At 33.1% G+C, this 21,342-nt stretch overlaps 1 protein-coding gene across 1 annotated transcript; it reads left to right on the top strand.

Annotated features, from left to right (window-relative positions):
* The first annotated feature begins 16,548 nt into the window (after window positions 1-16,548).
* Window positions 16,549-20,653, top strand: gtf2a1l (general transcription factor IIA, 1-like). Its single transcript, XM_041049200.1, has 9 exons — window positions 16,549-16,572; window positions 17,201-17,302; window positions 17,469-17,592; window positions 17,863-17,912; window positions 18,680-18,773; window positions 18,870-19,414; window positions 20,009-20,248; window positions 20,360-20,449; window positions 20,546-20,653. The coding sequence occupies exons 1-9, from the start codon at window positions 16,549-16,551 to the stop codon at window positions 20,651-20,653; spliced, it is 1,377 nt and encodes a 458-aa protein (XP_040905134.1).
* Window positions 20,654-21,342: the final 689 nt, after the last annotated feature.

Genomic DNA, 21,342 nt, shown 5'->3' with positions numbered 1-21,342 from the left:
GACCTCAAAATGTCATAAAAAACGTCATAGTATAGTATGGCGTTTTTTTCGGCCAAAAAAAGTCAAAATTTTTTCTGACCTCAAAATGTCATAAAAAACGTCATAGTATAGTATGGCGTCAAAATCGGCCAAAAAAAGTCAAAGATTTTTTTGACCTCAAAATGTCATAAAAAACGTCATAGTATAGTATGGCGTCAAAATCGGCCAAAAAAAGTCAAAGATTTTTTTGACCTCAAAATGTCATAAAAAACGTCATAGTATAGTATGGCGTTTTTTTCGAGCAAAAGAAGTCAAAAAATTTTTTGACCTCAAAATGTCATAAAAAACGTCATAGTATAGTATGGCGTTTTTTTCGGCCAAAAAAAGTCAAAATTTTTTCTGACCTCAAAATGTCATAAAAAACGTCATAGTATAGTATGGCGTCAAAATCGGCCAAAAAAAGTCAAAGATTTTTTTGACCTCAAAATGTCATAAAAAACGTCATAGTATAGTATGGCATTTTTTCGGGCAAAAAAAGTCAAAATTTTTTCTGACCTCAAAATGTCATAAAAAACGTCATAGTATAGTATAGCGTCAAAATCGGCCAAAAAAAGTCAAAGATTTTTTTGACCTCAAAACGTCATAAAAAACGTCATAGTATAGTATGGCGTTTTTTTCGGCCAAAAAAAGTCAAAATTTCTTTTGACCTCAAAATGTCATAAAAAACGTCATAGTATAGTATGGCGTTTTTTTCGGCCAAAAAAAGTCAAAAAAATTTTTTCGACCTCAAAATGTCATAAAAAACGTCATCGTATAGTATGGCGTCTTTTTCGGTCAAAAAAAGTCAACATTTTTTTTGACCTCAAAATGTCATAAAAAACGTCATAGTACAGTATGGCGTTTTTTTCGGCCAAAAAAAGTCAAAAAATTTTTTGACCTCAAAATGTCATAAAAAACGTCATAGTATAGCATGGCGTTTTTTTTTCGGCCAAAAAAAGTCAAAAAAATTTTTGACCTCAAAATGTCATAAAAAACGTCATAGTATAGTATGGCGTTTTTTTCGGCCAAAAAAAGTCAAAAAATTTTTTGACCTCAAAATGTCATAAAAAACGTCATAGTATAGTATGGCGTCAAAATCGGCCAAAAAAAGTCAAAGATTTTTTTGACCTCAAAATGTCATAAAAAACGTCATAGTATAGTATGGCGTCAAAATCGGCCAAAAAAAGTCAAAGATTTTTTTGACCTCAAAATGTCATAAAAAACGTCATAGTATAGTATGGCGTCAAAATCGGCCAAAAAAAGTCAAAGATTTTTTTGACCTCAAAATGTCATAAAAAACGTCATAGTATAGTATGGCGTTTTTTTCGAGCAAAAGAAGTCAAAAAATTTTTTGACCTCAAAATGTCATAAAAAACGTCATAGTATAGTATGGCGTTTTTTTCGGCCAAAAAAAGTCAAAATTTTTTCTGACCTCAAAATGTCATAAAAAACGTCATAGTATAGTATGGCGTCAAAATCGGCCAAAAAAAGTCAAAGATTTTTTTGACCTCAAAATGTCATAAAAAACGTCATAGTATAGTATGGCGTCAAAATCGGCCAAAAAAAGTCAAAGATTTTTTTGACCTCAAAATGTCATAAAAAACGTCATAGTATAGTATGGCGTTTTTTTCGAGCAAAAGAAGTCAAAAAATTTTTTGACCTCAAAATGTCATAAAAAACGTCATAGTATAGTATGGCGTTTTTTTCGGCCAAAAAAAGTCAAAATTTTTTCTGACCTCAAAATGTCATAAAAAACGTCATAGTATAGTATGGCGTCAAAATCGGCCAAAAAAAGTCAAAGATTTTTTTGACCTCAAAATGTCATAAAAAACGTCATAGTATAGTATGGCATTTTTTCGGGCAAAAAAAGTCAAAATTTTTTCTGACCTCAAAATGTCATAAAAAACGTCATAGTATAGTATAGCGTCAAAATCGGCCAAAAAAAGTCAAAGATTTTTTTGACCTCAAAACGTCATAAAAAACGTCATAGTATAGTATGGCGTTTTTTTCGGCCAAAAAAAGTCAAAATTTCTTTTGACCTCAAAATGTCATAAAAAACGTCATAGTATAGTATGGCGTTTTTTTCGGCCAAAAAAAGTCAAAAAAATTTTTTCGACCTCAAAATGTCATAAAAAACGTCATCGTATAGTATGGCGTCTTTTTCGGTCAAAAAAAGTCAACATTTTTTTTGACCTCAAAATGTCATAAAAAACGTCATAGTACAGTATGGCGTTTTTTTCGGCCAAAAAAAGTCAAAAAATTTTTTGACCTCAAAATGTCATAAAAAACGTCATAGTATAGCATGGCGTTTTTTTTCGGCCAAAAAAAGTCAAAAAAATTTTTGACCTCAAAATGTCATAAAAAACGTCATAGTATAGTATGGCGTTTTTTTCGGCCAAAAAAAGTCAAAATTTTTTCTGACCTCAAAATGTCATAAAAAACGTCATAGTATAGTATGGCGTCAAAATCGGCCAAAAAAAGTCAAAAAACTTTTTGACCTCAAAATGTCATAAAAAACGTCATAGTATAGTATGGCGTTTTTTTCGGCCAAAGAAAGTCAAAAAAATTTTTGACCTCAAAATGTCATAAAAAACGTCATAGTATAGTATGGCGTTTTTTTCGGCCAAAAAAAGTCAAAAATTTTTTTGACCTCAAAATGTCATAAAAAACGTCATAGTATAGTATGGCGTTTTTTTCGGCCACAAAAAGTCAAAAAATTTTTTGACCTCAAAATGTCATAAAAAAGTCATAGTATAGTATGGCGTCAAAATCGGCCAAAAAAAGTCAAAAAATTTTTTGACCTCAAAATGTCATAAAAAACGTCATAGTATAGTATGGCGTTTTTTTCGGCCAAAAAAAGTCAAAAAATTTTTTGACCTCAAAATGTCATAAAAAAACGTCATAGTATAGTAAGGCGTCAAAATCGGCCAAAAAAAGTCAAAAATTTTTTTGACCTCAAAATGTCATAAAAAACGTCATAGTATAGTATGGCGATTGTTTCGGCCAAAAAAAGTCACATTTTTTTTGACCTCAAAATGTCATAAAAAACGTCATAGTATAGTAAGGCGTCAAAATCGGCCAAAAAAAGTCAAAATTTTTTTTGACCTCAAAATGTCATAAAAACGTCATAGTATAGTATGGCGTCAAAATCGGCCAAAAAAAGTCAAAAATTTTTTTGATCTCAAAATGTCATAAAAAACGTCATAGTATAGTATGGCGTTTTTTTCGGCCAAAAAAAGTCAAAAATTTTTTTGACCTCAAAATGTCATAAAAAACGTCATAGTATAGTATGGCGTTTTTTTCGGCCACAAAAAGTCAAAAAATTTTTTGACCTCAAAATGTCATAAAAAACGTCATAGTATAGTATGGCGTTTTTTTCGGCCAAAAAAAGTCAAAATTTTTTTTGACCTCAAAATGTCATAAAAAACGTCATAGTATAGTATGGCGTTTTTTTCGGCCAAAAAAAGTCAAAAATTTTTTTGACCTCAAAATGTCATAAAAACGTCATAGTATAGTATGGCGTCAAAATTGGCCAAAAAAATTTTTTTGACCTCAAAATGTCATAAAAAACGTCATAGTATAGTATGCCGTTTTTTTCTGGCAAAAAAAGTCAAAAATTTTTTTGACCTCAAAATGTCATAAAAAACGTCATAGTATAGTATGGCGTCAAAATCGGCCAAAAAAAGTCAAAGATTTTTTTGACCTCAAAATGTCATAAAAAACGTCATAGTATAGTATGGCGTCAAAATCGGCCAAAAAAAGTCAAAGATTTTTTTGACCTCAAAATGTCATAAAAAACGTCATAGTATAGTATGGCGTTTTTTTCGAGCAAAAGAAGTCAAAAAATTTTTTGACCTCAAAATGTCATAAAAAACGTCATAGTATAGTATGGCGTTTTTTTCGGCCAAAAAAAGTCAAAATTTTTTCTGACCTCAAAATGTCATAAAAAACGTCATAGTATAGTATGGCGTCAAAATCGGCCAAAAAAAGTCAAAGATTTTTTTGACCTCAAAATGTCATAAAAAACGTAATAGTATAGTATGGCGTCAAAATCGGCCAAAAAAAGTCAAAGATTTTTTTGACCTCAAAATGTCATAAAAAACGTCATAGTATAGTATGGCGTTTTTTTCGAGCAAAAGAAGTCAAAAAATTTTTTGACCTCAAAATGTCATAAAAAACGTCATAGTATAGTATGGCGTTTTTTTCGGCCAAAAAAAGTCAAAATTTTTTCTGACCTCAAAATGTCATAAAAAACGTCATAGTATAGTATGGCGTCAAAATCGGCCAAAAAAAGTCAAAGATTTTTTTGACCTCAAAATGTCATAAAAAACGTCATAGTATAGTATGGCATTTTTTCGGGCAAAAAAAGTCAAAATTTTTTCTGACCTCAAAATGTCATAAAAAACGTCATAGTATAGTATAGCGTCAAAATCGGCCAAAAAAAGTCAAAGATTTTTTTGACCTCAAAACGTCATAAAAAACGTCATAGTATAGTATGGCGTTTTTTTCGGCCAAAAAAAGTCAAAAAATTTTTTGACCTCAAAATGTCATAAAAAACGTCATAGTATAGTATGGCGTTTTTTTCGGCCAAAAACAGTCAAAAAATTTTTTGACCTCAAAATGTCATAAAAAACGTCATAGTATAGTATGGCGTCAAATTCGGCCAAAAAAAGTCAAAAAATTTTTTTGACCTCAAAATGTCATAAAAAACGTCATAGTATAGTATGGCGTTTTTTTCGGCCAAAAAAAGTCAAAAAATTTTTTGACCTCAAAATGTCATAAAAAACGTCATAGTATAGTATGGCGTTTTTTTCGGGCAAAAAAAGTCAAAAAATTTTTTGACCTCAAAATGTCATAAAAAACGTCATAGTATAGTATGGCGTTTTTTTCGGGCAAAAAAAGTCAAAAAAATTTTTGACCTCAAAATGTCATAAAAAACGTCATAGTATAGTATGGCGTTTTTTTCGGCCAAAAAAAGTCAAAATTTTTTTTGACCTCAAAATGTCATAAAAAACGTCATAGTATAGTATGGCGTTTTTTTCGGCCAAAAAAAGTCAAAATTTTTTTTGACCTCAAAATGTCATAAAAAACGTCATAGTATAGTATGGCGTTTTTTTCGGCCAAAAAAAGTCAAAAAATTTTTTGACCTCAAAATGTCATAAAAAACGTCATAGTATAGTATGGCGTTTTTTTCGGCCAAAAAAAGTCAAAAAATTTTTTGACCTCAAAATGTCATAAAAAACGTCATAGTATAGTATGGCGTCAAAATCGGCCAAAAAAAGTCAAAGATTTTTTTGACCTCAAAATGTCATAAAAAACGTCATAGTATAGTATGGCGTCAAAATCGGCCAAAAAAAGTCAAAGATTTTTTTGACCTCAAAATGTCATAAAAAACGTCATAGTATAGTATGGCGTCAAAATCGGCCAAAAAAAGTCAAAGATTTTTTTGACCTCAAAATGTCATAAAAAACGTCATAGTATAGTATGGCGTTTTTTTCGAGCAAAAGAAGTCAAAAAATTTTTTGACCTCAAAATGTCATAAAAAACGTCATAGTATAGTATGGCGTTTTTTTCGGCCAAAAAAAGTCAAAATTTTTTCTGACCTCAAAATGTCATAAAAAACGTCATAGTATAGTATGGCGTCAAAATCGGCCAAAAAAAGTCAAAGATTTTTTTGACCTCAAAATGTCATAAAAAACGTCATAGTATAGTATGGCGTCAAAATCGGCCAAAAAAAGTCAAAGATTTTTTTGACCTCAAAATGTCATAAAAAACGTCATAGTATAGTATGGCGTTTTTTTCGAGCAAAAGAAGTCAAAAAATTTTTTGACCTCAAAATGTCATAAAAAACGTCATAGTATAGTATGGCGTTTTTTTCGGCCAAAAAAAGTCAAAATTTTTTCTGACCTCAAAATGTCATAAAAAACGTCATAGTATAGTATGGCGTCAAAATCGGCCAAAAAAAGTCAAAGATTTTTTTGACCTCAAAATGTCATAAAAAACGTCATAGTATAGTATGGCATTTTTTCGGGCAAAAAAAGTCAAAATTTTTTCTGACCTCAAAATGTCATAAAAAACGTCATAGTATAGTATAGCGTCAAAATCGGCCAAAAAAAGTCAAAGATTTTTTTGACCTCAAAACGTCATAAAAAACGTCATAGTATAGTATGGCGTTTTTTTCGGCCAAAAAAAGTCAAAATTTCTTTTGACCTCAAAATGTCATAAAAAACGTCATAGTATAGTATGGCGTTTTTTTCGGCCAAAAAAAGTCAAAAAAATTTTTTCGACCTCAAAATGTCATAAAAAACGTCATCGTATAGTATGGCGTCTTTTTCGGTCAAAAAAAGTCAACATTTTTTTTGACCTCAAAATGTCATAAAAAACGTCATAGTACAGTATGGCGTTTTTTTTCGGCCAAAAAAAGTCAAAAAATTTTTTGACCTCAAAATGTCATAAAAAACGTCATAGTATAGCATGGCGTTTTTTTTCGGCCAAAAAAAGTCAAAAAAATTTTTGACCTCAAAATGTCATAAAAAACGTCATAGTATAGTATGGCGTTTTTTTCGGCCAAAAAAAGTCAAAATTTTTTCTGACCTCAAAATGTCATAAAAAACGTCATAGTATAGTATGGCGTCAAAATCGGCCAAAAAAAGTCAAAAAACTTTTTGACCTCAAAATGTCATAAAAAACGTCATAGTATAGTATGGCGTTTTTTTCGGCCAAAGAAAGTCAAAAAAATTTTTGACCTCAAAATGTCATAAAAAACGTCATAGTATAGTATGGCGTTTTTTTCGGCCAAAAAAAGTCAAAAATTTTTTTGACCTCAAAATGTCATAAAAAACGTCATAGTATAGTATGGCGTTTTTTTCGGCCACAAAAAGTCAAAAAATTTTTTGACCTCAAAATGTCATAAAAAAGTCATAGTATAGTATGGCGTCAAAATCGGCCAAAAAAAGTCAAAAAATTTTTTGACCTCAAAATGTCATAAAAAACGTCATAGTATAGTATGGCGTTTTTTTCGGCCAAAAAAAGTCAAAAAATTTTTTGACCTCAAAATGTCATAAAAAAACGTCATAGTATAGTAAGGCGTCAAAATCGGCCAAAAAAAGTCAAAAATTTTTTTGACCTCAAAATGTCATAAAAAACGTCATAGTATAGTATGGCGATTGTTTCGGCCAAAAAAAGTCACATTTTTTTTGACCTCAAAATGTCATAAAAAACGTCATAGTATAGTAAGGCGTCAAAATCGGCCAAAAAAAGTCAAAATTTTTTTTGACCTCAAAATGTCATAAAAACGTCATAGTATAGTATGGCGTCAAAATCGGCCAAAAAAAGTCAAAAATTTTTTTGATCTCAAAATGTCATAAAAAACGTCATAGTATAGTATGGCGTTTTTTTCGGCCAAAAAAAGTCAAAAATTTTTTTGACCTCAAAATGTCATAAAAAACGTCATAGTATAGTATGGCGTTTTTTTCGGCCACAAAAAGTCAAAAAATTTTTTGACCTCAAAATGTCATAAAAAACGTCATAGTATAGTATGGCGTTTTTTTCGGCCAAAAAAAGTCAAAATTTTTTTTGACCTCAAAATGTCATAAAAAACGTCATAGTATAGTATGGCGTTTTTTTTCGGCCAAAAAAAGTCAAAAATTTTTTTGACCTCAAAATGTCATAAAAACGTCATAGTATAGTATGGCGTCAAAATTGGCCAAAAAAAGTCAAAAAAATTTTTTTGACCTCAAAATGTCATAAAAAACGTCATAGTATAGTATGCCGTTTTTTTCTGGCAAAAAAAGTCAAAAATTTTTTTGACCTCAAAATGTCATAAAAAACGTCATAGTATAGTATGGCGTCAAAATCGGCCAAAAAAAGTCAAAGATTTTTTTGACCTCAAAATGTCATAAAAAACATCATAGTATAGTATGGCGTCAAAATCGGCCAAAAAAAGTCAAAGATTTTTTTGACCTCAAAATGTCATAAAAAACGTCATAGTATAGTATGGCGTTTTTTTCGAGCAAAAGAAGTCAAAAAATTTTTTGACCTCAAAATGTCATAAAAAACGTCAGTATAGTATGGCGTTTTTTTCGGCCAAAAAAAGTCAAAATTTTTTCTGACCTCAAAATGTCATAAAAAACGTCATAGTATAGTATGGCGTCAAAATCGGCCAAAAAAAGTCAAAGATTTTTTTGACCTCAAAATGTCATAAAAAACGTAATAGTATAGTATGGCGTCAAAATCGGCCAAAAAAAGTCAAAGATTTTTTTGACCTCAAAATGTCATAAAAAACGTCATAGTATAGTATGGCGTTTTTTTCGAGCAAAAGAAGTCAAAAAATTTTTTGACCTCAAAATGTCATAAAAAACGTCATAGTATAGTATGGCGTTTTTTTCGGCCAAAAAAAGTCAAAATTTTTTCTGACCTCAAAATGTCATAAAAAACGTCATAGTATAGTATGGCGTCAAAATCGGCCAAAAAAAGTCAAAGATTTTTTTGACCTCAAAATGTCATAAAAAACGTCATAGTATAGTATGGCATTTTTTCGGGCAAAAAAAGTCAAAATTTTTTCTGACCTCAAAATGTCATAAAAAACGTCATAGTATAGTATAGCGTCAAAATCGGCCAAAAAAAGTCAAAGATTTTTTTGACCTCAAAACGTCATAAAAAACGTCATAGTATAGTATGGCGTTTTTTTCGGCCAAAAAAAGTCAAAATTTCTTTTGACCTCAAAATGTCATAAAAAACGTCATAGTATAGTATGGCGTTTTTTTCGGCCAAAAAAAGTCAAAAAAATTTTTTGACCTCAAAATGTCATAAAAAACGTCATCGTATAGTATGGCGTCTTTTTCGGTCAAAAAAAGTCAACATTTTTTTTGACCTCAAAATGTCATAAAAAACGTCATAGTACAGTATGGCGTTTTTTTCGGCCAAAAAAAGTCAAAAAATTTTTTGACCTCAAAATGTCATAAAAAACGTCATAGTATAGCATGGCGTTTTTTTTCGGGCAAAAAAAGTCAAAAAAATTTTTGACCTCAAAATGTCATAAAAAACGTCATAGTATAGTATGGCGTTTTTTTCGGCCAAAAAAAGTCAAAATTTTTTCTGACCTCAAAATGTCATAAAAAACGTCATAGTATAGTATGGCGTCAAAATCGGCCAAAAAAAGTCAAAAAACTTTTTGACCTCAAAATGTCATAAAAAACGTCATAGTATAGTATGGCGTTTTTTTCGGCCAAAGAAAGTCAAAAAAATTTTTGACCTCAAAATGTCATAAAAAACGTCATAGTATAGTATGGCGTTTTTTTCGGCCAAAAAAAGTCAAAAATGTTTTTGACCTCAAAATGTCATAAAAAACGTCATAGTATAGTATGGCGTTTTTTTCGGCCACAAAAAGTCAAAAAATTTTTTGACCTCAAAATGTCATAAAAAAGTCATAGTATAGTATGGCGTCAAAATCGGCCAAAAAAAGTCAAAAAATTTTTTGACCTCAAAATGTCATAAAAAACGTCATAGTATAGTATGGCGTTTTTTTCGGCCAAAAAAAGTCAAAAAATTTTTTGACCTCAAAATGTCATAAAAAAACGTCATAGTATAGTAAGGCGTCAAAATCGGCCAAAAAAAGTCAAAAAATTTTTTGACCTCAAAATGTCATAAAAAACGTCATAGTATAGTATGGCGATTGTTTCGGCCAAAAAAAGTCACATTTTTTTTTGACCTCAAAATGTCATAAAAAACGTCATAGTATAGTAAGGCGTCAAAATCGGCCAAAAAAAGTCAAAATTTTTTTTGACCTCAAAATGTCATAAAAACGTCATAGTATAGTATGGCGTCAAAATCGGCCAAAAAAAGTCAAAAATTTTTTTGATCTCAAAATGTCATAAAAAACGTCATAGTATAGTATGGCGTTTTTTTCGGCCAAAAAAAGTCAAAAATTTTTTTGACCTCAAAATGTCATAAAAAACGTCATAGTATAGTATGGCGTTTTTTTCGGCCACAAAAAGTCAAAAAATTTTTTGACCTCAAAATGTCATAAAAAACGTCATAGTATAGTATGGCGTTTTTTTCGGCCAAAAAAAGTCAAAATTTTTTTTGACCTCAAAATGTCATAAAAAACGTCATAGTATAGTATGGCGTTTTTTTCGGCCAAAAAAAGTCAAAAATTTTTTTGACCTCAAAATGTCATAAAAACGTCATAGTATAGTATGGCGTCAAAATTGGCCAAAAAAAGTCAAAAAAAATTTTTTGACCTCAAAATGTCATAAAAAACGTCATAGTATAGTATGCCGTTTTTTTCTGGCAAAAAAAGTCAAAAATTTTTTTGACCTCAAAATGTCATAAAAAACGTTATAGTATAGTAAGGCGTCAAAATCGGCCATAGTATAGTATGGCGTTTCTTTCGGGCAAAAAAAGTCAAAATTTTCTTTGACCTCAAAATGTCATAAAAAACATCATAGTATAGTAAGGCGTCAAAATCGGCCAAAAAAAGTCAGAAGTCAAAAAATTTTTTGAACTCAAAATGTCATAAAAAACGTCATAGTATAGTATGGCGTTTTTTTTTTCGGCCAAAAAAAGTCAAAATTTTTTTTGACCTCAAAATGTCATAAAAAACGTCATAGTATAGTATGGCGTCAAAATTGGCCAAAAAAAGTCAAAAAATTTTTTGACCTCAAAATGTCATAAAAAACGTCATAGTATAGTAAGGCGTTTTTTTCGGCCAAAAAAAGTCAAAAATTTTTTTGACCTCAAAATGTCATAAAAAACGTCATAGTATAGTATGGTGTTTTTTTCGGCCAAAAAAAGTCAAAATTTTTTTGACCTCAAAATGTCATAAAAAATATCATAGTATAGTATGGCGTCAAAATCGGCCAAAAAAAGTCAAAAATTTTTTTGACCTCAAAATGTCATAAAAAACGTCATAGTATAGTATGGCGTCAAAATCGGCCAAAAAAAGTCAAAAAATTTTTTTGACCTCAAAATGTCATAAAAAACGTCATAGTATAGTAAGGCGTTTTTTTCGGGCAAAAAATGTCAAAATTTTTTTTGACCTCGAAATGTCATAAAAAACGTCATAGTATAGTAAGGCGTTTTTTTCGGGCAAAAAATGTCAAAATTTTTTTTGACCTCGAAATGTCATAAAAAACGTCATAGTATAGTATGGCGTTTTTTTCGGGCAAAAAAAGTCAAAATTTTTTTTGACCTCAAAATGTCATAAAAAACGTCATAGTATAGTATGGCGTTTTTTTCGGCCAAAAAAAGTCAACATTTTTTTTGACCTCAAAATATCATAAAAAACGTCATAGTATAGTATGGCGTTTTTTTCGGGCAAAAAAAGTCAAAATTTTTTTTGATCTCAAAATGTCATAAAAACGTCATAGTATAGTATGGCGTCAAAATCGGCCAAAAAAAGTCAAAAAATTTTTTGACCTCAAAATGTCATAAAAAACGTCATAGTATAGTGTGGCGTCAAAATCGGCCAAAAAAAGTCAAAAAATTTTTTGACCTCAAAATGTCATAAAAAACGTCATAGTATAGTATGGCGTTTTTTTCGGCCAAAAAAAGTCAAAAAATTTTTTGACCTCAAAATGTCATAAAAAACGTCATAGTATAGTATGGCGTCTTTTTCGGCCAAAAAAAGTCAAAATTTTTTTTGACCTCAAAATGTCATAAAAAACGTCAAAGTATAGTATGGCGTCAAAATCGGCCAAAAAAAGTCAAAATTTTTTTTGACCTCAAAATGTCATAAAAAACGTCATAGTATAGTATGGCGTTTTTTTCGGCCAAAAAAAGTCAAAAATGTTTTTGACCTCAAAATGTCATAAAAAACGTCATAGTATAGTATGACGTCAACATCGGCCAAAAAAAGTCAAAAAAATTTTTTGACCTCAAAATGTCATAAAAAACGTCATAGTATAGCAAGGCGTTTTTTTCGGGCAAAAAATGTCAAAATTTTTTTTGACCTCGAAATGTCATAAAAAACGTCATAGTATAGTATGGCGTTTTTTTCGGGCAAAAAAAGTCAAAATTTTTTTTGACCTCAAAATGTCATAAAAAACGTCATAGTATAGTATGGCGTTTTTTTCGGCCAAAAAAAGTCAAAATTTTTTTTGACCTCAAAATGTCATAAAAAACGTCATAGTATAGTAAGGCGTCAAAATCGGCCAAAAAAAGTCAAAATTTTTTTTGACCTCAAAATGTCATAAAAAACGTCATAGTATAGTATGGCGTCAAAATCGGCCAAAAAAAGTCAAAAAATTTTTTGACCTCAAAATGTCATAAAAAACGTCATAGTATAGTATGGCGTTTTTTTCGGCCAAAAAAAGTCAAAATTTTTTTTGACCTCAAAATGTCATAAAAAACGTCATAGTATAGTAAGGCGTCAAAATCGGCCAAAAAAAGTCAAAATTTTTTTTGACCTCAAAATGTCATAAAAAACGTTATAGTATAGTAAGGCGTCAAAATCAGCCATAGTATAGTATGGCGTTTCTTTCGGGCAAAAAAAGTCAAAATTTTCTTTGACCTCAAAATGTCATAAAAAACATCATAGTATAGTAAGGCGTCAAAATCGGCCAAAACAAGTCAGAAGTCAAAAATTTTTTTGACCTCAAAATGTCATAAAAAACGTCATAGTATAGTATGGCGTTTTTTTTCGGGCAAAAAAAGTCAAAAAAATTTTTGATCTCAAAATGTCATAAAAAACGTCATAGTATAGTATGGCGTCAAAATTGGCCAGAAAAAGTCAAAAAAATTTTTGACCTCAAAATGTCATAAAAAACGTCATAGTATAGTATGGCGTCAAAATCGGCCAAAAAAAGTCAAAAAATTTTTTGACCTCAAAATGTCATAAAAAACGTCATAGTATAGTATGCCGTTTTTTTCGGGCAAAAAAAGTCAAAAATTTTTTTGACCTCAAAATGTCATAAAAAACGTTATAGTATAGTAAGGCGTCAAAATCGGCCATAGTATAGTATGGCGTTTCTTTCGGGCAAAAAAAGTCAAAATTTTTTTTGACCTCAAAATGTCATAAAAAACATCATAGTATAGTAAGGCGTCAAAATCGGCCAAAAAAAGTCAGAAGTCAAAAATTTTTTTGACCTCAAAATGTCATAAAAAACGTCATAGTATAGTATGGCATTTTTTTTCGGGCAAAAAAAGTCAAAATTTTATTTGACCTCAAAATGTCATAAAAAACGTCATAGTATAGTATGCCGTTTCTTTCGGGCAAAAAAAGTCAAAATTTTTTTTGACCTCAAAATGTCATAAAAACGTCATAGTATAGTATGCCGTTTCTTTCGGGCAAAAAATGTCAAAATTTTTTTTGACCTCAAAATGTCATAAAAAACGTCATAGTATAGTAAGGCGTCAAAATCGGCCAAAAAAAGTCAAAAAATTTTTTGACCTCAAAATGTCATAAAAACGTCATAGTATAGTATGGCGTCAAAATTGTTCAAAAAAAGTCAAAAAATTTTTTGACCTCAAAATGTCATAAAAAACGTCATAGTATAGTAAGGCGTTTTTTTCGGGCAAAAAATGTCAAAAAAATTTTTGATCTCAAAATGTCATAAAAAACGTCATAGTATAGTATGGCGTCAAAATTGGCCAGAAAAAGTCAAAAAATTTTTTTGACCTCAAAATGTCATAAAAAACGTCATAGTATAGTATGGCGTCAAAATCGGCCAAAAAAAGTCAAAAAATTTTTTGACCTCAAAATGTCATAAAAAACGTCATAGTATAGTATGCCGTTTTTTTCGGGCAAAAAAAGTCAAAAATTTTTTTGACCTCAAAATGTCATAAAAAACGTTATAGTATAGTAAGGCGTCAAAATCGGCCATAGTATAGTATGGCGTTTCTTTCGGGCAAAAAAAGTCAAAATTTTTTTTGACCTCAAAATGTCATAAAAAACATCATAGTATAGTAAGGCGTCAAAATCGGCCAAAAAAAGTCAGAAGTCAAAAATTTTTTTGACCTCAAAATGTCATAAAAAACGTCATAGTATAGTATGGCGTTTTTTTTTGGGCAAAAAAAGTCAAAATTTTATTTGACCTCAAAATGTCATAAAAAACGTCATAGTATAGTATGCCGTTTCTTTCGGGCAAAAAAAGTCAAAATTTTTTTTGACCTCAAAATGTCATAAAAACGTCATAGTATAGTATGCCGTTTCTTTCGGGCAAAAAAAGTCAAAATTTTTTTTGACCTCAAAATGTCATAAAAAACGTCATAGTATAGTAAGGCGTCAAAATCGGCCAAAAAAAGTCAAAAAATTTTTTGACCTCAAAATGTCATAAAACACATCATCGTATACTAAGGTGTGAAAATATGACAAAAAAAAGTGATTTTTTGGTATGACATCAAAATGTCATAAAACACGTCTTACGGCCGTATGGCATGAAAATTTGACCAAAAAAGTGATTTTTTCGTATGACCTCAAAATGTCATAAAAAACGTCATAGTATACTGAGGGGATAAAATATGACCAAAAAAGTGATTTTTTGCTATGACCTCAAAATGTCATGAAACACATCATAGTATACTAAGGTGTGAAAATATGACAAAAAAAAGTGTTTTTTTGGTATGACCTCAAAATGTCATAAAACACGTCATACGGTCGTATGGCATGAAAATATGACCAAAAATTTGATTTTTCGGTATGATCTCAAAATGTCATAAAACACGTCATAGTATACTAAGGCATGAAAATATGACCAAAAAGTGATTTTTTGGTATGACCTCAAATTATCATAAAAAACGTCATAGTATACTAAGGCGTGAAAATATGACAAAAAAAGGGATCTTTTGGTATGACATAAAAATGTTATAAAACACGTCATAGTATACTGAGGCGTGAAAATATGACAAAAAAAGTGATTTTTTGGTATGACCTCAAAATGTCATAAAACGTCATATGGCCGTATGTTGTGTGTACGAATCAACGTACACACAACGACAAAACTATGGTGAAAGACATGTATAACCAGTTTAAATACGTGCACTATATAGAGGAAAAGAAGAAGAAAAAAAATACTATGAACATCATTTACAATGAGTGCTTAATTGACAGAACAGCTTGGCATTAGCATCTGGGGGAATATAGGCTGCAGTGATAATGGTGGAGGTAAACTCCCATGGCAGAAAAAGGTCTACACTTAACCCTGAGAAACTCCAGGTTAGCTCAGAAGTGTCTCCCAATGATGACAGAGTTCGTACACCAAGTGTTGTTTACATAAATGCACAGTCCTCCGCCTCTTCACTGGCTGTTATCATTATCATCAATGGAAAAGAATAATAATCAGTTCACCACCCCTCTCTACATCCAGACACCGACTGAGTTCGAGCCAGATGACAGGAAGAGCTGTCGCTCTCTCTCACCTGTTGGTCTCTGCTGCTAAGGTGGGTCAAAGTGATCTGGTGGTTTATCTTGCTCCATGTGACAGGACGGTTATGGACAACTTTGTCACATGGAGCAAGATAAACCACCTGCAGCTCAATGTGATGAAGACAAAAGAACTGGTGGTGGACTTGAGGACCAAGGCTACAGTGACCCCTGTCAACATTCAAGGGGTCAATGTAGACATGGTGGAGGAGCACAGGTACTTGGGGGTGTACCTAGATCACAAACTGGACTGGTCCAAAAACGTGGACACTGTTTACAGAAAGGGCCAGAGCCGTCTCTATTTTCTGAGACAGCTAAGGTCCTTTAACATCTGCTTGACGATGCTGCGGATGTTCTATGAGTCTGTGGTGGCCAGTGCCATCCTGTACGCTGTTGTCTGCTGGGGCAGCAGCCTGAGGGTGAAGGACACTAATAGACTCTTTAGGCTTATCAGGAAGGCCAGCCATGTTGTGGGGGAGGAGCTGGACTATACTTTTTGTTTCACTAGACTTATTTATTCTAGAATGTGCAATTTTCCTCTTTTCTTCATTTTCAACTGGGAGTTAAGTAACAGTAAGAATTTCCCTACAGGGATTAATAAAGTTATTCTGATTCTGATTCTGATCTGACAGTCATTTGCAATACAGACAGCATTTTATGGAAATTAACAGGGATATTCATACTGAATATTTCAAACCTTTGTTGAAATGTGACCAGCGCCATTGAATGTTATGTTACCAGGTGTGTGCTAAATGAATCACAGAATTGTTTTGATGGTAAAATGCAGCAGATGCAAAATGAGAACACCTGAGCTCTCATCTTGCTTTAGCAACAGAAGTTGAAATTGTATATTAAATTATAGGCCCAAACACATTTTTAAAGTTACTTTATGAAGGAAAAAATGGAAGGGAAATGTGTTTAATTCTACTTTAAAATTTTGTAATTGATATATTATGCTTCTTCAGTATTTTCACTACTTTTTGAAACTCTTCATCCAAGTAAGCCAAGTAAGCCACACCTCTGTGGGGCTTGATTGCTTTCACCTGTGTGTTGTCACTTCCATCAAGTTCGCTGCGGCCAAAACAACGTGACTTTTTTCCCCGTTAACTTTATGCACTGTTTTCAGTTTGATGGAAGTCCGCTGTCACCAGTTATTTCTGCCTTGAGTCATGCTGAACAACACAGGCCCGGTGGTAAGCAGCGGCAAACTATTAGCAAAACTACTGTGTTCTGTGTAAGTGAAGCAGTCTAGTAACTGTGCTCCTGAATGCTTCTTTTTATTTAAATATAGGCTGTTTATTTTGAGCCTCGAGCTGTTTATTTGGAAGAGATCAGCGCAGTTTAATTTATCATGTCGTCAAGCCAAATCTCATCCAAAAATCTTTTTTGTCACGTAAATCTTTGAAGATCGCCACCTGTTAACGTTAAGATCAGTAAGCGTCTGGGTCTTTAAAACGTGTGCCGCCCCCCCCAAAAAACTTTAACATTTTACGATGACTTTTTTTCCATGCTCAATTGGCTGAAATGCCGAGCGAGGACTCTGATATGAAATAAATTATGAATCTATAAATTATACCCGCAAAAGTACTACTACAGGCTACTGACTTATTATATGTAACCCGAAATCAAGAGTGACTTTGAAAAGTTTAGAAAATGTTCTCTGTTACATTTTGGCATGTGAATCCGCTTTTTACACCAGTCAGCAACATAAAAAAGGCAGGTGTTTGAATGGAGTTTGGTATATTAAATGGAGATGAACACAAACTGGTTGTCAGCAACTCAAAAGCCTCTGACCTTCAGTTTTTTTGTAACCAAACGCAGGCCAAACTCTACTTGTCCATAATTGATGATGTGATTGAGAGCATGAAGGAGCTCTTCTTGGATGAAGGGCTTGAAGACCGCGTCCTGGACGATTTAAGACATGTGAGTTACACTGTACATAACCCCACTTCATTTCTGAAATAAAATAAATAACCATAATGCACATCTCGACTCAAGTTGTCAGTTACAGCAAAGTTAGATCCTCTATTGAGGAAGGGAAGAGTGCACCATACCAGGAAGACAGACTGCTGTGTCTTCTGCTGTGTAGCTTTGGGAGTCAAAGATGATGCAGTCTAAAGCAATGGAAGACTTTAGGAAAAACAATATCAACTCATCCAACTTTGTGCTCCAGCTCCCTGCCAACTACAGTCAGACTGATCAGGAGCTCACAGGTAACATGGTGCTGCCAGAAACTTTACTGCTTACTGACAAAAAACTAACATTTCTGTTTCAACTTATCTAAAGATAAGTTGAAACAGATGGTCAAACTAAGAGTATTTCAAAGTAGTTCATTTACTTAAATGTGCCATGAATAAGGAAAAATACCAGTGTATTCAGAGTTACAGCAAGTTACCTTTTAAATTAAACATTATTGGTGTAAATTTGTACATAAGAAAAAAACGAGTGGAAGTGAAGTGATCTGTTCTGATTTCTGCTCTCAGCCTCAGTCGTGATCCCTGCAAGTCAGAATATCCACAGCTTCCCAGTCAAGGTGAGTGTCATCAGGATTTACAGTACATCACATGAGAGGCCCACATGGAAGCGTCTCAATTTCTTATTGTTGAATTTTTTCACTACTTAATGTACACTGTTGCGATTTAAACAAAATTATATCCAAACAAAATTATGAACTTATGACATTGAAATATTTTATTCCATCTAAATATAAGTGGTCTGAACTCCCCCTTTTTAAATTCCAGGTCATTTTAATGGGCGCAATTTCAAAAACATGATTTTAAAGTTTTAAAATTTTTTTTTATTATTATTTGATTTTTAGAGTTCACAAAGTCAGATTTAGTAGAATTCTGATCTAAAGGCAAAGTAAAACAATTAAGAAAAAAATGATTTGCTTAAATTTATTTTGTAAATTTTAGAAGGGAAAGAAAATCAAACTTCAAACTAACTTCTAGTTTACCAAGGATACTTCTCCTTTTTGTTTTGCTATTCTAGGTTTCACACTTGGGTCATTTAACTGACCCGTCTGATCAGTTACATTCAGGTTTTTTTTTCTTTTTTAACTTCCACTTGTATATCAGAACTTCACATTGAATATAAGATTCCAACTGTTTTTATATTGGAGACTTGAATTTATTTTCTGTTTCTGAAACCTAACAATTCTTAAAGTTAAGCTTTTGAAATTGCATCAAATGAAATGACCTCCTGGAAATTTCAGAGAGGGTAATTTAAACCACATGAATTCAGCAAAATCATTGTCATAGTAACAGATTTAACTCCTTCACACATAATGTTTAATTGCAGAACAACTCAGAGGCCCTTGCTACTTTCTCTCTCCCGGCTGGGTTAGCTTACCCTGTGCAGATACCAGCAGGAGTCACTCTACAAACAGCCTCTGGTAAGCAGTCACTTTACCCCCCTGCATCTGTTTTTGTTTTCAGCCTGGACTAACTGGTAGAAATAACACTTAACTCTTTTCTTTTGTCTCACTAAGGTCAACTTTACAAGGTCAATGTTCCCGTTGTGGTTACTCAAGCCCCAGCAGGTCAGCAATCTGCATCCCATCCCACACAGAAAGCCCCTGCCCCTCCTCCCGCTGCAGTCCCACCAAATACCATTCACCCTCAGGAGGTGGAGCCGTCCCCTGTTCCGGCTGCTTCTGTGGCACAGCTGCCACAGCCAGCGGCCGATTTACCCTCCAGTCAGGAGAGCAGCCTCCCCCGAGAGCCGCAAGCCCCCACTGCTGACACCTCGCAGCTTCAGGGGGTCGACTCTCCACCGCCTGAGGTCACGCTGGGAGAAAATGAGCCGAGTCCGCAACCTGAACCTGTGAACTTCAGCATGACCGCCTCATCCTGCAGTCAGTTATTAGACTTCCAGCTCAGCACAGTGGAGGCTTTGACACAGACGGCCCAGTTAAAGACCAGAGACATTGATGACATCCTGAAAGAAGTGATTGAGGAGGAGAGAGAGAAGGCAGAAAGGGTGAGGAATCTAGTGCCTGGAAAGACTGAAGACCAGTCTGAGGCTGCTCTCGGGGTCATTTGATGAGAATATTCCCAGAATCAGAAATAGCAGAAGGTCAGGTGCTGTGGCACAGATGTGTATTGTTAAATGGATAATCCGCAGTTTGGGAAATGCACTCTTTGCCTTTCTTGCTGAGAGAAAATCAACACAACTCTCATATCTGTGTGCTAAATATGTAGCTGGAGCCAGCAGCTAGATAGCTTAGCTTACCTTTGCATAAAGACTGGAAACGGGGAAACAGCTGGCCAACACTAACGAAATTTGTCTTCCAGTACATCAAAAGTTGGTTTATTTTGTACAAAAATCGAAGAAAAACAATTTTCATTTGTGATAAAATTAACATTGATGCAATCAAACTTTTTCACACTGAAGTTTTTTGATTACGAAGTCCTCAACATGAATTGCACTCAAGTCTCAAATGCCTGAGTGCTGTGCTTTAACAGCAAAACAGACCGCTGTGCTGTCAACTTAAGCTAATTCAAGTGTGCTTTCGAATTATTCCAAAAATAGTAGTTGTTCCAGAACAGTCAGTCCCCACTCCAACTTCAGATTTCTGAATATCATCATGGTCTAACTGTTACATTTCTTCATGCAATACCTGCTAAGCTGGACCTGGACTACAGCTACAGTGAGCTGTCAGACATCGTTCAGCTGGATGGTCCCGCAGACAACTCTGACACCGAGGATGAAGATGAAGTTCCGCTGGAAGAGAATGACTTCCTGGGTATAATCAACGCAGAGGCCATAAAGGTCCTGCAGGAAGGAGATGGAAGCAGTGACGGCAATAGCATCTCCTCCAGCAGCGACGGCGAGGGAGTAGATGAACTCAGTAATGCTGAGGATGAGGTGAGAGAGAGATGTTTTTTTCTGATGATTTTTTCTCACTAAAACTTTTTTTTGTTTTGGATTGCACATTTTAACAGTTTGTTTCCCACAAACATACTTTCTGTTGATAAGGATCCTCTGAATTCAGGTGACGATGTGATTGAGCAGGACATCCCAGACCTCTTTGACACCGACAATGTTATCGTTTGCCAGTACGACAAAGTAAGGGCATCTTTCTACTGGCCATTATTTACCTCTCAACAAATCCCAGTGCCGAATACTGACCAGTGATATTGAAAAATGTTCCTTCTATTGCAGATTCACCGCAGTAAGAACCGCTGGAAGTTTCATTTGAAAGATGGGGTGATGTGTTACGCAGGCAGGGACTACGTGTTCTCTAAAGCTGTAGGGGAAGCTGAGTGGTAATGAGCTGTAGTTCTCCTGAACAGATCACGTAATCATGTTGAAACAGGGGAAACTGTGATTTAAAAGTGAAAAATAATTAGTGAATTTCGACCTCTTGGAGGTGTAATTTGGCTCACAGAGCAGGAAGTTAAAACACCACTGTGCAAAATCACTGATACTTTTTTTTTTCTTTAAATTATGTAATTATCAGAGCAATCCTGCAAGTCATTTACAATGTTACAACTGATTACTTACAGTGTTGCTTGTGAATCCAATTTATGGAGACAAACAGCATGAATTTATGTTGTGTAATATTTTGTTGAAAGCTGTTTTCTTTATTAGAGGACCAAAACTTCTGACCTGCAGTTTCTCTTCTCCCGTGACCATGTTTCTTTGAAGGTACTTGCTGCTGTTTGATACTCTCACATTGCAGTGTTTTTGTTTTGTTTTTTGCTTTTTAATCATGTACCAAATACACTGAACTGTGCTTTTGTGCTGCAGCAAAATGAACTCTTTTCTTTCTGCGCAACCCTGCACAAAGACAGTGTTCCCTCGCTGTCATATTAGTTTTATTATTGTTTTTTTCTTTTCACTATTGAACATGTCCCTGTCACCTGCTATACACAAATTCACTTTAAAATGACAAAATGAATTTATAAATGCCAGCATGAATGCTAAAAGTCATTTTAATCTGTTTCTTTTTTAACTAA

This window comes from Toxotes jaculatrix, chromosome 11, assembly GCF_017976425.1.
Source record: "Toxotes jaculatrix isolate fToxJac2 chromosome 11, fToxJac2.pri, whole genome shotgun sequence".
Classification (NCBI taxonomy): Eukaryota; Metazoa; Chordata; class Actinopteri; family Toxotidae; genus Toxotes; species Toxotes jaculatrix.
The sequence above is the reverse complement of the archived record's forward strand: the minus strand, read 5'-3'. Positions and strand labels throughout refer to the sequence as shown.

Bases quoted from the DNA above. Each gene is read 5' to 3' on its own strand.
- gtf2a1l (XM_041049200.1), top strand. From the start codon at position 16,549: ATGCTGAACAACACAGGCCCGGTG. The intron at 17,303-17,468 runs GTGAGTTACACT...TCTGCTGTGTAG, and splicing joins TCCTGGACGATTTAAGACAT to CTTTGGGAGTCAAAGATGAT. The intron at 20,249-20,359 runs GTGAGAGAGAGA...TCTGTTGATAAG, and splicing joins TCAGTAATGCTGAGGATGAG to GATCCTCTGAATTCAGGTGA.